The 15,746-nt window shown below is 43.2% G+C and overlaps 1 protein-coding gene across 10 annotated transcripts in view; it reads right to left on the bottom strand.

The window, feature by feature from the left end:
- SACS (sacsin molecular chaperone) overlaps window positions 1–15,746 on the bottom strand; it is a 138,046-nt gene that overhangs the window by 71,129 nt on the left and 51,171 nt on the right. For all 10 annotated transcript variants that reach the window (XM_050937076.1, XM_050937073.1, XM_050937078.1 and 7 more), the window contains one exon: window positions 7,877–7,964. In XM_050937076.1, coding sequence (XP_050793033.1) covers window positions 7,877–7,964 — 88 coding nt within the window. The remainder of the gene's footprint in view (window positions 1–7,876; window positions 7,965–15,746) is intronic.

The raw sequence follows: 15,746 nt of genomic DNA, 5'->3' as shown, positions 1-15,746 counted from the left end.
GCATCAGTCCCCACAATGGAAAGTAGTCATGCCTTGGTGTTCTAACTACTGTTCCTTTTCCAAGCAATTTGTGAAATAATGTGCATAAGGAATAGAATAATAGGTAACAATTACAGATTTCTCAACTATGAGGGGAAGAGGTTGATCTATAACGATGTCTATCTTTATAGAACAGTATAGAAAAATTCTTTTTTCTAAAGAGAATAATAGACCACCATTCAAGGACCTTGAAAGCTTCAGAAATGTCTCTATAAAACATAATTTAAGAACAAGAAGTTGCAACAGCCAGCTGATGCAGACAGAGACTTTTTTGTTTTATACAGAAGTATAAGATATTCATAAAACAATACTGACAGCTCCAAGATGAAGTAAATTGACTATGGGGCAGGAGAATTTGAGGGCTTCTATCCTGAGAAGAGGTTTTGTAAGGTCAAGATAGAAAGTCTGGATTCTTGCCTAGAGGCTGCATCTTAGTAGTAATGCTTAAAGAATGTGTTTAAAGAATTCCACATAGCTGTCCTGCAAATCTTCTGGACAGAATCAGTTCAGATGCTTCCTATCATACACTGGGATACTGCTTACTTCACTGAGAGCACCACAAAATCAACTGAAACAACTTAAGTGATATAGCTGAAGGAAAACGTTAGGCTGATTAACATTTCTTGCTAACTTCTCAGGTCCAAGACCTAATCTATAAATGCCAACAAATATTAGACTGTCTTGAAAATATGACTCATTCAAAAGTACAGTTTGCAGTGCTTGAGATGTCAATCAGGTTACACTTGACACAAATGTGGCTCCATGATTCAGAGGAACTACACCTTATTTGACAGGACACTGGCAGAATTCACCACTGAATTACAGTGTTGAGGACGTAGGGGCAATTTTTCAACGGACTCCAGTAACCAACACAATGGGTTTTACTGACCCTGTTGGGGTTGGCAAGTGACAACTTCAGGGCCTTCCTTACTAAGGAAGTCATACTGAGTCACACTAATGGTCCATCTAGCCCAGTATCTTGTCTTTTAACAGTGGACAGTGACTGATGATTCAGACAGAATTAAAAGAACAGGGCAATTTTGAATGTTCCACTGTCTAGTCCCAGCTTCTGGCAGTTGGGGGTTTAGAAACACCCAATGCATAGGCTGCATCCCTGAGCATCCTGGCTAAATTACCCCACTGGTGGACCGAGCCTCCATGAATTTATCTAATTCTTTTTTTAACCAAATTATACTTTTGGATTTCACAATATCCCATGGCAAGAGTTCCACAGGTTGACTGTGTGTTGTGTGAAGAAGTACTTCCTTATGGTAGTTTTAAACCTGTTGCCTATTAATTTCATTAGGCGACCCCAGCTCTTGTGTTATGTGAATGAGTAAATAACACTTCCATATTTACTTTCTCCACACCATTCATGATTTTTAAGACCTCTGTCATATCCTCCTTTAGTCGTCCCTTTTCCAAGATGAACAGTCCCAGTTTTTCTAATCTCTCCTCATATGGAAGACCCCTAATCATTGCTATCCGTTACTCCATTAGTTCAAGTGACAGAGATCTGTACCGTGGATGAAAAGGTTCCGACCCTGCTGATAAACCATGTGGGCATCAATATGATTGCACATGGTGGAAATACGGGTTTTTAGTTTGCTTTTTCAAAAACCTAGGAAATTACACACAAAAGACTACATTAAAAGAACATTCTGGTTGCAAGGTCAAGCACTCAGAAGTTAGGAAATGCCAAAATTAAGCCCTGTGCAACGTTAAGTCAGTCCTCCGTTTTGTAGCCCACAGAGCTAGCTTTAGCATTTATTTTATTCAGCAATAACGCAAGGAACCCACAAGACTGGATCCTGTAAGACAGCAGTTAGCACAAGGCTTGAGGTCTCATAGACTCATAGACTCTAGGACTGGAAGGGACCTCGAGAGGTCATCGAGTCCAGTCCCCTGCCCTCATGGCAGGACCAAATACTGTCTAGACCATCCCTGATAGACATTTATCTAACCTACTCTTAAATATCTCCAGAGATGGAGATTCCACAACTTCCCTAGGCAATCTATTCCAGTGTTTAACTACCCTGACAGTTAGGAACTTTTTCCTAATGTCCAACCTAAATCTCCCTTGCTGCAGTTTAAGCCCATTGCTTCTTGTTCTATCATTGGAGGCTAAGGTGAACAAGTTTTCTCCCTCCTCCTGATGACACCCTTTTAGATACCTGAAAACTGCTATCATGTCCCCTCTCAGTCTTCTCTTTTCCAAACTAAACAAACCCAATTCCTTCAGCCTTCCTTCATAGGTCATCTTCTCAAGACCTTTAATCATTCTTGTTGCTCTTCTCTGGACCCTCTCCAATTTCTCCACATCTTTCTTGAAATGCGGTGCCCAGAACTGGACACAATACTCCAGTTGGGGCCTAACCAGCGCAGAGTAAAGCGGAAGAATGACTTCTCGTGTCTTGTTTACAACACACCTGTTAATGCATCCCAGAATCACGTTTGCTTTTTTTGCAACAGTATCACACTGTTGACTCATATTAAGCTTGTGGTCCACTATGACCCCTAGATCTCTTTCTGCCATACTCCTTCCTAGACAGTCTCCTCCCATTCTGTATGTGTGAAACTGATTGTTCCTTCCTAAGTGGAGCACTTTGCATTTATCTTTATTGAACTTCATCCGGTTTACCTCAGACCATTTCTCCAACTTGTCCAGATCATTTTGAATTTTGACCCTGTCCTCCAAAGCAGTTGCAATCCCTCCCAGTTTGGTATCATCTGCAAACTTAATAAGCGTACTTTCTATGCCAACATCTAAATCGTTGATGAAGATTATTGAACAGAACCGGTCCCAAACAGAACCCTGTGGAACCCCACTTGTTATACCTTTCCAGCAGGATTGGGAGCCATTAACAACTACTCTCTGAGTACGGTTATCCAGCCAGTTATGCACCCACCTTATAGTAGCCCCATCTAAATTGTACTTTCCTAGCTTATCTATAAGAATATCATGCGAGACTGTATCAAATGCCTTACTGAAGTCTAGATATATCACATCCACCGCTTCTCCCTTATCCACAAGGCTCGTTATCCTATCAAAGAATGTTATCAGATTAGTTTGACACGATTTGTTCTTTACAAATCCATGCTGGCTATTCCCTATCACCTTACCACCTTCCAAGTGTTTGCAGATGATTTCTTGATTACCTGCTCCATTATCTTCCCTGGCACAGAAGTTAAACTAACTGGTCTGTAGTTTCCTGGGTTGTTTTTTATTTCCCTTTTTATAGATGGGCACTATATTTGCCCCCTTCCAGTCTTCTGGAATCTCCCCCGTCTCCCATGATTTCCCAAAGATAATAGCTAGAGGCTCAGATACCTCTTCTATTAACTTAATAGAAGTTAACTCTGACACAGATAAATGACCTAACAGTCACCCCTAAGTTTTGGAGAACTGGGAATAAAGTGTTTAAGGAGGAATTTTGTCCATAATGACAACAGCCAGTCACAGTAACATGAGCCAACACCAGCTTTTGGATATTTTAGGATGGGAACATCTGCAGATGTCTGACCACAAGAGTGTCATAGCAACGAACTGACGTACATGATAATAAGTTAAGATAATTAATATAGTAACTTCTAGGAGAAGGTCACCCCAACATTAGTAGGGTTAGGAAATACAAATAAGGAAGAGGAGAGAAACCCCTATTGAATAGGTTTCAGAGTGGTAGCCATGTTAGTCTGTATCAGCAAAAACACCTCCCCCAAGCAGCTGAATGAGGGGGATGTTATTGATTCTGGGGAACCCCCAGGTAGGCACTGCGCAGAGCCCACCTCACCCCGTCCAATGCCCCAACCCCAGGTCCCCTCCCACAGCCAAACTCTGCAACTGAGGAGTGAGGTGCGGTGGCCCAAGACTGCCCCAGCAGCAGCCAGTGCACCTGGCACAGGGACTACCTGAGCAGAAGTCACAGCAGTCACGGAAAATCACAGAATCCATGACTTCCATGACCTCCGTGACAAACCCACGACTTCACTTATAAGAGGAGGTTACTTTCCTGTAACTGAAGGTTCTTTGAGATATGTGGTCCCTATTTGTATTCCATTGCGGGGTTATACATGAGCACCATGCGTCTGGAGTCAGAGAATTTGAAAGTAGTGTCCACTGTCCCATGTGCTTTGGCCCGCCTCGTGCTTCCATCCAATAAAATAAAGAGAACAGCAGACCGAACACATCTTCAGTTCTTTCTCCACCGCGAATCTGACCAATCCACAGCAGAGAGGAAAGAGGGCAGCAAGACAAATACAGAGAGAGACCACATATCTCGAAGACCCTCCAGTTACAGGTAAGTAACTTCCTCTTCTTCTTCGAGTGATGGTCTCTGCTGAATTCCACGGAGGGTGATTAACATGCAATATCTAAGTTGGAGAAGGGTGTGAAGAGGAGGATGGTATGGTCGTCTGGAGAACAGACGTGCCAAAGCAGGCATTCACCGTGGCGTCCTGCACTAAGGTGTAGTGTGCTGAAAAGGCGTGCACAGCACTTCACGTGGCCACTCTACGTATGCCCATGAGCGGCATGTCCTGAAAGAAAACCCTGGCTAAAGCCTGAGCTCTCGCTGAGTGAGCCCATATGTCTGTAGTGGAAGGTAGACCCAACAGCTAGTAGCAGAGTTTAATGCAACCCAAAATGCATTTAGAGAGTCTCTGGGTAGAGACGGCCTGTGGCCTGAGTCTCTCTGCTACTGCAACAGTGTAGGGGACTTCCTGATTGGTTTCATTCTCTGCAAGTAGAAGGCCAGTGCTCGTCGGACGTTGAGGGAAAGGAGTCAATGTTCCTCTGCAGATGCATGTGGTTTCAGGAAGAAAACAGGTAAGTGAATGGACTAATTGATGTAAAACTAGGATACCATCTTTGGTAAAAATTTGAGGTGTAGACATGGGAGATTTTATCCTTGTGGAAAACCGTGAAAGGCGGGTCTGCCATCATAGCTCCAAGTTCACCGACCCTTCTCATGGAAGCAATGGCAATAAGGAAGGCAACTTTCCAGGACAGGAAGGACATGGTGCACGATACTAACGTCTCAAAGGGTGGCTTCATTAGTATGGAGAGAACTAGATACAGGTCCCATTGGGGTGCGACCATTTGTATGGGTGAAAAGGTTCTGATGAGGCTTTTTTAAAACCTAGCGGTTAGTGGGTGCATAAAGACAAAGTAACCTTCCATGTGATACTCCTGTGGGAATTCTGTGCCACTGCACAGGTACAGAATTTATGTCCCCCGCAGGGATCTTTGCTACTCTGCAGAAAAATGACTTTCTGATGGGGAAGCAAAATGGAAGCCACAAGCGTGGTCAAGCAACTCTCCCCAGCAGTAAGTTTTGGGTGCCCAGGGCAGCTGGCAGAGAGGTAAATCACTGTGGGGCAGGAGATGGGACTGGGGAAGACCTGGCTGGCAGCTCCTACCCTGCGCTGGGCTCACCTGTTAGTCCTGGCTGGGCAAGGGAGGATGGGACTTCCTCTTCCCCTGCAGGGCATCCGGGGCTGGGTCAGACCCACCCCTAGATGTCTCCCCTAGCTGCAGGAAGCTCTGCAAACTCACCCGCCTCCCATTCCTGCACCCATTGCTCCTCAGCTGCAGGGAGGGATCCCTATACAGGGAGCTGTTCCCCATCCACTCAACCCCTGTGCATCCAGATCCCCTCACGCCCAAACCCTCCGGCCAAGCTTCACCCTCCCGCACTCAGAACCCCCCAATGAGCCCCACTCCCGCACACCTGGATCCTCACCGCACTGAGCCCCAATTCCCCAGCATCTGGACCCCCACTGAGTCCCCACTGAGTCCCAGACTCCCCTGCCAAGCTCTAACCCCCCACACTCAGATGCCCCCCTGCTGAGCCCCAACCACTTTCACCTGGACCCTCCTGTACAGTTCCATTATTGTTGCACCCAGAACCCCCACACAAGCCCTTGAGGATCCAGATCCCCCTGCACCTGGATCTCCCACTGAGCCACCTGCACCCTGATTGCTCCACACAGAACCCTCTCAACCCACATTTCGATCCCCCCCAACACTAAGCCCTTCCATCCTTGGATCCTGCCTTGCTGAGCCTGCCTGCCCACAACTGGTGCACCTGGCACGGAGAGACAGGGCTCTAGGGTGTTCTTGGGGCAGGCCCGGTCCTTGCACTCTGTCAGGGTCGGGTGCTGCCTCACTACTGAGTCCATATCCCGGGGGGGTGGGGGAGAGCTGCACAGTGATCTTCCACTTCTGTGCAGCCAGTGGCCTGTGCTCCTCAATGCCATGCTGGAGCCTCCACATTTATTTGACAAATAAAATGTGCAGAATTATGCAGAATTTTAAACTATTGTGTGCATAATTTTCAATATTTTGGTGCAGAATGCCCACAGGAGTAATGTGGAACACACTAACTGCTGCCAGATTGACTCTCAAAGAAGTGAGAGTGAGACCTGATGATTTTAATGGCACAGTCCAGGATGAGGAGGATCCCCATCAATTCTGGTAAAACTCCTTGTGCTAAACCCAAGATGAGAAACATCTCTATCTGGCTCAGTAACATTGCCTAGTGGAGTCCTTTCATCTGCTGGAGAGAATGTCTTGAACAGCCAAAGAGTATGTCCGTTCTAAAGCAGATGCCCCTCCTAATACCATGCCCTGAAGTGGAGCACATGTGGATTGGGATGTCTGATCTCACCGTTGTACTGGGTCAACAGACAGAGGAAGTTGAGGATAGGAACTGATGGGCAGGGTGACACGTGGACGAGAGTGCATGGCCACATGCAGATGATAAAAATTATTTCTTGACACTGCTGCTATATGATCATCTCACAATAGCTGAAGATCCAACACTGCCGCCAGATTGCACGTATCTTCAGTCAAGGACAGAGAAATTATTCTTATCATACATTCTGGCTACTTCCTCCAGCGTCAGTTTTATCTGGATTAAGTTTCTGCCAGCCAGCTCTCATCCATGCCCCATAGCTCCCTAAAACACTAGGTCAGACAAGCACGGTCAAAGTTGTTAACAGAAAGAATAGAACAGAGTGTCATTAGCGTACTGGAAGCATCACAGGCCACACATCCTCACAAAAACTCCTGACAATCTCATATACACACACACAACAGGAGGGAAGAAATGAGCAATTTCCACATGCCTTCTGGGAACACTGGGACACAAGCAAGTAGAGATAGATGGGGAAAAAACCTCACCAAAACCAACAGGCAATTTTTTATTATTGTCACACTCATCAGGACATCAAAGTCAATCCTCATCCTTCTGCCACACGGATGGAACCACTAATAAACAAATAAACTCCACAATACCACACCGGCCTCTCCTCCTTTTCAATAACAAATCACATCCTTCGTCAAGGAACTCTTACCTTCAGAAGCCATTCACTTCCACACTTAAAAGACCCCAGCACCTCTCCACGAGTCTTGCCCCACAGAGACAAATCCTATCCCCATTCACCTGTCACAGGAATGGAAATACTGACTGAAACAGCCAGGGATCACCAGTACAGGAGAAAAAGAAAAAGAAAAGGAAAAACAAAACAAACCCTCCCAAATGAAGATAAATTCCCACTCCTCATACAGTTGCAATGCATGTGGATGTGATGTATTCTCTAAAAAGAGACTCTCTCCTCTCTTTTACTCCAAATGATCCACTCTACTGAATTGCAGGTTCTCCTTAGGTACAATCCCAGTAGTGAGAAAGTAAGAGTAGACTGCTGTGATGTACAAGTTAAGAGAAAGCACCACTACTCATTTAAGGAAAAGCGTTACTCAGAACCGTGCCAGAGAATTAATCAAAACCTTTACAATCTCCTAACATATAAGTAAACAGACAACTGTTTATCTTACCTCCTCCTTTCAAGCCTTTTGACTGAAGATCTAAGAATATATGATTTTCAGAATTCAGACAGTCTCCAACCTTAATACAATCAGATAACTGAAACAGAAAAAAAAAAGGAAGACCTTGATGTTGTACATTTTCCAATATCACTACTTTGCAATGGCTTTTCTCCAGACATTTTGAGAATGTTAAGTATTTTTTAGATATTAAAATTTAGAGACCAAGTCTCAACACATTGCTTCAATATTTAGTCTCTAAATATATCATTCTGATGTCTTCAATTGTGCATGACATGAGAGTGCAATATTTTTCGGTTACATACAGGACAAAATTCTGCCCTCAGTTACATGAATGCAACTTCATTTGGCTGCAATGGGAGCTATATCCATTTATGTAGAGGCAGAATTAGATTCCAAAAGTTTTTTGTTCTCCTGTTTTGATTCTTTCCATTTGTCTTAATAATTTGCAATAGGTCTAACTTTCAGAATGCAAAGAATATAAATCCTAGACGATGTCTTTTACCTGGTGGTCTAACCAGCATTCCACAGATGAATTCATGATGTCAGTAGCTAGAATAGTAAATGACTATGAACATGTAATTCTAGGAAATGTAAAAAGCTTCTGTAAAGGGCTTTATAGCCCCCGATGCTTAATAAATCGTTCTGATTGCATATGTGCCTTCTTTTGTTTGGAAAGTGCACACTGGGGCCACTACTGGACACAAAAAATAACAGACAATAAAAGAAAATAACTATCATTTTAAGGAACAGGTCAAAAAAGACCTGTATACATATACCACATGCATATATTAGATGCACATAGCGTGTATATACCCTCAAAGGAGTATTTATAGTATTGGAAGGATTAGATTTTTATTGGTAATTTTTGTAATTGTTGATTTCACCATACACACATGAACTGTGGAAAAATATTTCCATCAATAAAAATGGAGATTTATAAATAGGTAAAGTAAGAAAAATGCTATTTGAAAACTTAAGAAGTATGATCTAGGGATATTTAGTTAGACATGATGTTGATACCTTGTATTTTAACAGTTATGAAGTTCTGTTTGAATCTCAATGTCTATTGTCATTAAGTTATTATTGTTTGAAACCCTGCCCCAAAATGTCATCCAACTGTGAAAATTTAAATTGATATGAAAAAAAAATATGCTTAAAAGCCATAATTTGGTGCAACTGTTAAAATTGAAATAGATATAATGCAAAAATGCTTAAAAATAAACAAAAAGTTATCTGTAAAATATATTTTAAAAAAAGAAAATAAATCGGTTAAGCCTAAATATATATGGGTGGTGTAATCTCAACTTGGATCTAAAACTCGCAATATCACAATGGAACAATGAATGAAACTATAGTATTCTATGAGAGGATCTACAGCAGCAAAAGTATATTGCAATAAAACAACTGAAAAATGTGATCATTTCGGCCCTGTTCTGCCCATGCAGACCTCTGCACTCATATGGAGTGTTGTACAGGATCAGGGCCTAGTTGTCTATCAAATCCGTTAATAGCTATACTTCTGCTAGATTGTGATTGCATTTGTCAGGGATTGACTCAAAAATGACAGAATTCTTCAGTATACATCCATGCAATAGATTATACCAGGAGTCAGCAACCTCTGGCACATGGCTTGCCAGGGTAAGCACCCTGGTGGGCAGGGACAGTTTGTTTACCTGCCGCATTGGCAGGTTCAGCTGATCGCGGCTTCCACTGGCCAATGGGAGCGGCGGGAAGCAGCTCGGGTGAGGGATGTACTGGCCGCGGCTTCTCGCCGCCCTTATTGGCCAGGGATGGCGAACCGCGGCCAGTGGGAGCTGCGATCGGCCAAACCTGCCGACGCGGCAAGTAAACAAACTGGCCTGGCCCACCAGGGTGCTTACCCTGGTGAGCTGCATGCCAGACGTTGCCGACCCCTGGCTTATACTCTGAGAAGATACCAGTACTCATAGTATAGATACCAAAAATAAAATTATAGGTTACAGTGAGACATCTGTTATTTGTGATGTTACATTCTAAGATATCTTCAGTAAGCTTGGAATAATCAAGATGATTTCACAGACAGAATTTTAAATAGCCACTGCCAACTTGAAATCTAGTCAATTTCAAATAATTAGCTAGAACTAGCTTCAGTTTATAGTGAAGTCATAAAGTAACTACTTTGGATCTTACTGCAACAGATAAAGATGAAGTAATCACTTGGCTGGATGTAAGTGATTGCCTAGTGACCTGTGATCATTACTTGATTACATTTGGTATTGGCAAAGGAGTGTCCCATCCTCTGATATATATTCCTGGTGATTCAAAAGGGCTAACCTCCCAAAAATGAGAAAAATTAGCTAAACCGATTTGGGGTTAAAAATTAGACAGAAAAATGTGAATGAAAATTAGGAGTGTTTTAAGGAGAGTTTATTAGAGGGCCAAAAAGCCACAATTCCACAATTAAGAAAGATGACAACTTTGGCTAAAAGTCCATCCTGGTTCCGTGCTGAACTGATGGCAGCAATTAAAATAAAGCAATATTTAACAAGTGGGAAAGAGAGAAATATAGCAAGCAATATGAATTAGAAGAAATGAAGTGCAGAAAATTGATAAGGCAAGCTAAAGCCATTAGGGAAAAATCCACAGCAGCCAGCGCTAAGAATAATAAAGAGTTAAAGTATATTAGAAACAAAAGAAATTCAAGCAATCCGATAGGCCCATTATTAAAGACGAGATGGTAAAATTATTAAAGGCAGAAGTGTTAAATTAATACTTCTGTTCCTTATTTGAAAAGAAGCTGAATCACTCACTCCCCACACATGAGGATAATAAAAGACTTTCTAGTCCATTTGTAACTAAGCAGGATGACAACATCTACTATGGATAAACATTTTTAAAATTAGCAGGTCCAGAAAATTTGCACCTAAAAAGTCCGGAAAGAGTTGGCTGAGGAGATATCTCTGGCCCACTGATGTTAATTTTTAAATACATCTTAGAATGCTGGGGAAATTCTAGAAGACTAGAAGAATGCTAATGTGGGGCCACTCTTCAAAATCAAGAGTGAATAAATTTCTGGAAGATATGTTGTATCTATACATAAGATATTGGGCTCGACATAGCAGTAGCTGGAGAAAATTTGAAGGCCTATGTTATAGGTCCGACTAGAAAATCTAGTAGTCCCTTCTGACCTTAAATTCTCTGAATATGAGTCTATTTGCCCCGACTCTCTATGCCAACATTTGTCATTTCAAAATCATATTTTCCTCATTATAAATGTTTTTTCTCTTCTTGTTTGTGCTGTGAAAAACCCATAATCAGAGGAAACTGACTATAGTTATGCTTTTGTAGTGAAGCTGACTATACACAAAGTATTGTCAAATGCACAAAGCAAACAAAAAAACTTTTTTTAAATCCTTTTCAATCACAGCAATTTTAAGTGCTACTTGTAACAACAGCAGATAAAAAGTTAAATGGCAGAAGTGTTATACTTAAGTAGATGCTATTTTTGTAAAGTGTGCTTTTACAACAGTTACAGTTTATGCCCAGAATCTTTCAAACACTTATTGTCAGCAGCAGCCTTCTCCCAGCTCCACAGCATGCACTGCCGCTCCCAGTTTTTTGCAAGTTTTATTTTCTTTACAGATGTTAGCAAATAGAAAAAGTCTTTTACTCCTTCCTTAGCCTGAGGCATAGACAACTCATGCCTTCACATACAGGAGGGGCACAATCCAAAGGGGAGGACACATAACTGCCCCATATGTTTCTTCATCCCAACAACCCCCCTGCCCTGTACCCAGCCAGGGGCTGCCATTCTCTCCCCACCCCATGTTACCTGCAGGGGTGAGGAAGGGGAGGGGAGGCTCTCTTCTTCTCCACTGCGCCATCCCCTCCCACACACCCTCCACGGCAGGTTCAGCTGCTCTCCCTGGCAGCTGGGCCTGGGCAGGGAGTGAGACGGAGCTGCTTCTCACATGTCTCAAGCCAGCCACTCAGGGTTGCTGCTCTGTGCATCACAGCAGCTGCCTGAGAGAGCCTGGTAGTGCCCCCACCTGAGCCCAGCTGCCAAAGACAGGGGCTAAGCGAGCTAGAAAAGTGCTGGGGGGAGAGAGGGGGCTCCAGGTCGCTCGGCTCTTGTCCCCAGCAGATGGGCCTGAGGACAGTGCCCAGCTGCCAGGGACAGGGACCAAGCATGCTAGGGGACAGGTGCAACAGGAGGACAGAGCCCTTATCCCTCCCTCCCTTGGCAGGCCAATCGGGGAGGGGGCACTTGACCCCACATGCTCCCACCAACACGTCACCTCTGGCAGGCTTCAGGGCCACTCCTCCCCGAGGTCTCTGGTACTCCTTCTCCTGGCAGCTTCCAAATTTCAGTCAACTCTAATCCCTTCCTGCAATGGCAGCCCTAGGATGGCTTCTCTTAGCCCCTGGCCCCTTGCTCCAGGGACTCATCATAGGAGCTAGCTCAACTTCAAAGTAGCTTCCCTCCCCAGAGAGCAGCCTGTCTCAGTTCTATCCCCCAACTGCCCGTTAGCAACCCTTTATAGGCCCAGGTGCAGCCTTTTTTAAGAGAAGTTTTTAAACTAATGGCTTTGGGAAAATAAGGGCCCTCTTTAAGGAGGCATTTTTAAACTAAGGGCTGAGGGAAAACTGACAGGAGCAGAGGGGCACACAGTTCGGACAGAGACATTCCATAGGTGAGGATCTATTAACTGGGATTCTCTATATCCTAGTAAAGAGAAGAGGATAGAAGTTGATAAAATACAGGCAGAAATTGAAGAGACACAGTCAAATGAAAGATAGTCCCATTCAATTACATCACATGAAGGCAGACAACTAAACAATGACAAATGTTATAAGTGCTTGTATACAAATGCTAGAAGTCTAAATACTAAGATGGGTGAACTTGAGTGCCTGGTATTAAATGAGGATATTGACATAATAGGCATCACAGAAACTTGGTAGAATAATAACAATCAATGGTATACTGTAATACCAAGTTTCAGAGTGGTAGCCATGTTAGTCTGTATCACCAAAAACAATGAGGAGTTCTTGTGGCACCTTAGTGACTAACAAATCTATTTATGCCTAAATAAATTTGTTAGTCTCTAAGGTGCCATAAAGACTCCTCGCTGTTTTTGTAATACCAAGGTACAAAATATATAGGAATGACAGAATAGGTCACGCTGGTGAGGGAGTGGCACTATCTGTGAAAGAAACCATAGAGTCAAATAAAACAAAAATCTTAAACGAATCCAATTATGCCATAGAATCTCTATGGATAGAAATTCCATGCTGGAATAATAAGAGGATAGCAATAGAAATATATTACCGACCACCTGATCAAGATGGCGATGGCGATTGTGAGATGCTCAGGGAGATTAGAGAGGCTACAAAAACATAAAAACCCAAAAGGGGATTTCAACTATCCTCATATTGACTGGGTTCATGTCACCTCAGGACAGAATGCAGAAATAAAGTTTCTAGACTCCGTTAATGACTGCTTCTTGCAACAGCTAGTCCTGGAACCCACAAGGAGAGAGAAAATTCTTGATTTAGTCCTAGGTGGAACACACGATCTGGTCCAAGAGGTGAATAGAGCTGAAACATTCACTAATAGCAACCATAATATAATTAAATTTAACATCTCTGTGTGAGGGAAAAATCCCAAAGAAGCCCACCACTATAGCATTTAACTTCAGAAAGGGTAAGGACACCAAAAAGCAGAAGCTACCATATATGCTCGTTGATTAGCTTATTTGTTTATAAGCCGACCCCCCAAGATGGATAGGAAAAAATAGCAAAAACTGTATGACCCTTTCATAAGCCGACCCTATATTTCAGGGGTTGGCAAACTTTGGCTCCTGGCACATAAGGGTAAACCACTAGCAGGCCTAGATGTTTTGTTTACCTGGAGCATCTGCAGGCACAGAGCCGCTCAGCTCCCAGTGGCCACGGTCTGTGCTGCCAGCCAATGGAAGCTGCAGGAAGTGGTGGCCAGAACGTCCCTCAGCCCGCGCCACTTCCTGCAGCTCCCATTGGCTGGGAACGGTGAACTGCGACCACTGGGAGCTGAGGGAATCCATGCCTGCGGACGCTCCATGTAAACAAAATGACAATCTATTAGATATTCAATTCAATAATTACATAGAGCTTAAAATCATCAAATTTTGGTGTAGACCCGTTGATAAGCCGACCCCTGCTCTTTGAGGCTTCACTTTTTTACCAAAAATATTCGGCTTATGAACGAGTATATATGGCAGTTAAATGAAAATTAAAAGGAACAGTCACAAGAGTGAAATGTCTACAAGCTACCATGATAGAGGCCCAAATTAAATGTATACCCCAAATTAAAAACAACTGTAAGAGGACTAAAAAATGACCTACGCTACATGGCTAAACTACAGAGTGAGAAAGGCAAAAAGGCATCCCTTAAAAAGTGGAAGTCAAATCCTACTGAAGAAAATAGAAAAGAGCATAAACTCTGGCAAGTAAAAAATAATTAGGCAGGTCAAAAAGGATTTGAAGAGCAACTAGCAAAAGACTCATACACTCACAGCAAAAATTGTTTTAAGTATATCAGTGTCGCAGCCCTAAACCTATGCTCAAACATGGCGTCTGTATGGCCAATTGTCAGTCAAAAGGTCACATTGGTACCGTGTGCAACACCGTAGTGTGGTGTGCAACATTATAGTGCCGTGTGCAATTTCCCGCTCTTTTTCCCTGGTCACCTAAGGGTCAGGCTAGTGCGGTGTGCAACATTATAGTGCCGTGTGCATTTTCCTGCTCTTTTTCCCTGGTCACCTAAGGGTCAGGCTAGTGCGGTGTGCAACATTATAGTGTCGTGTGCATTTTCCCGCTCTTTTTCCCTGGTCACCTAAGGGTCAGGCTAGTGCGGTGTGCAACATTATAGTGCCATGTGCATTTTCCCACTCTTTTTCCCTGGTCACCTAAGGGTCAGGCTAATGCGGTGTGCAACATTATAGTGCCTGTGCATTTTCCTGCTCTTTTTGCCTGGTTACCTAGGGGTCAGGCTAGTGCCTTGTGCAAAAATACCAGCGTGCCGTGTGCATAAGGGTAGTGTGCTGTGTGCAGATCCTGTTTACGTGGAGGGCTCCAGCTCGGAACCTGGAAGGCGAAGGAGCTAGGGACTAATCAGATGCTGATACGAGTAAGAGAGCTTTCGAATAAAACCATGTCTGATGCCAGGATCCGCAGGAGTCTCTGCATGTTAGCTGGAAGGCCTGATCACCCTTTCAGTCAGAAGGGTCTCCTGTGTATCTTGCCGGCTCGTGCTGTGTCCCACCAATTCGTCATGCCCTTGGAGTCTGTACTGCGCCTGGAGTGTGGTATTTGTATTCTTCTAATTTTCGTGAATATTCTGTTTGCTTAGCCTCTTCATTTCTGTGAATATTCTGTTTGCTTAGTCTCTTCTCTTTTTCCCTCCTTTATTTGATACAGAACTGTATATACTGTTGTTATTTGGTGCAAGTTATGTATATAGTATATGAAAGTTAAATTGTTGTATTGATTGCTACTGTGGTTAATTGTTGTACTTTACAATATTTGGTTAACGTATATAGTTTAATCAGTTTGGTGTATCAGCTCTAATTTCTGGTGAGCAGTTAATCACAGATCATTTAGTTTCCTGTTGTTGGTTGTAAATAGATTGTTTCAAGTTGTGTAAATATTCTCGTTCTAAAAGTATTGTTAGTTGGTAAAAGCACTCCTTCCCAGCCCAAGTTGCAACTTATCCCCCATCAATAAACGGCCACGTGATTTTGAACTTTCAATCTGTCACGTTTTGATTTTCCTCACTCGATCAAAACCTTACTCGAACCTGTATTGGTTTCGGACAATCAGAAGAAGGAAGTCTGCCAAA

This window comes from Gopherus flavomarginatus, chromosome 1, assembly GCF_025201925.1.
Source record: "Gopherus flavomarginatus isolate rGopFla2 chromosome 1, rGopFla2.mat.asm, whole genome shotgun sequence".
Taxonomy (NCBI): Eukaryota; Metazoa; Chordata; order Testudines; family Testudinidae; genus Gopherus; species Gopherus flavomarginatus.
This window is presented reverse-complemented; position numbering and strand designations above follow the sequence as displayed.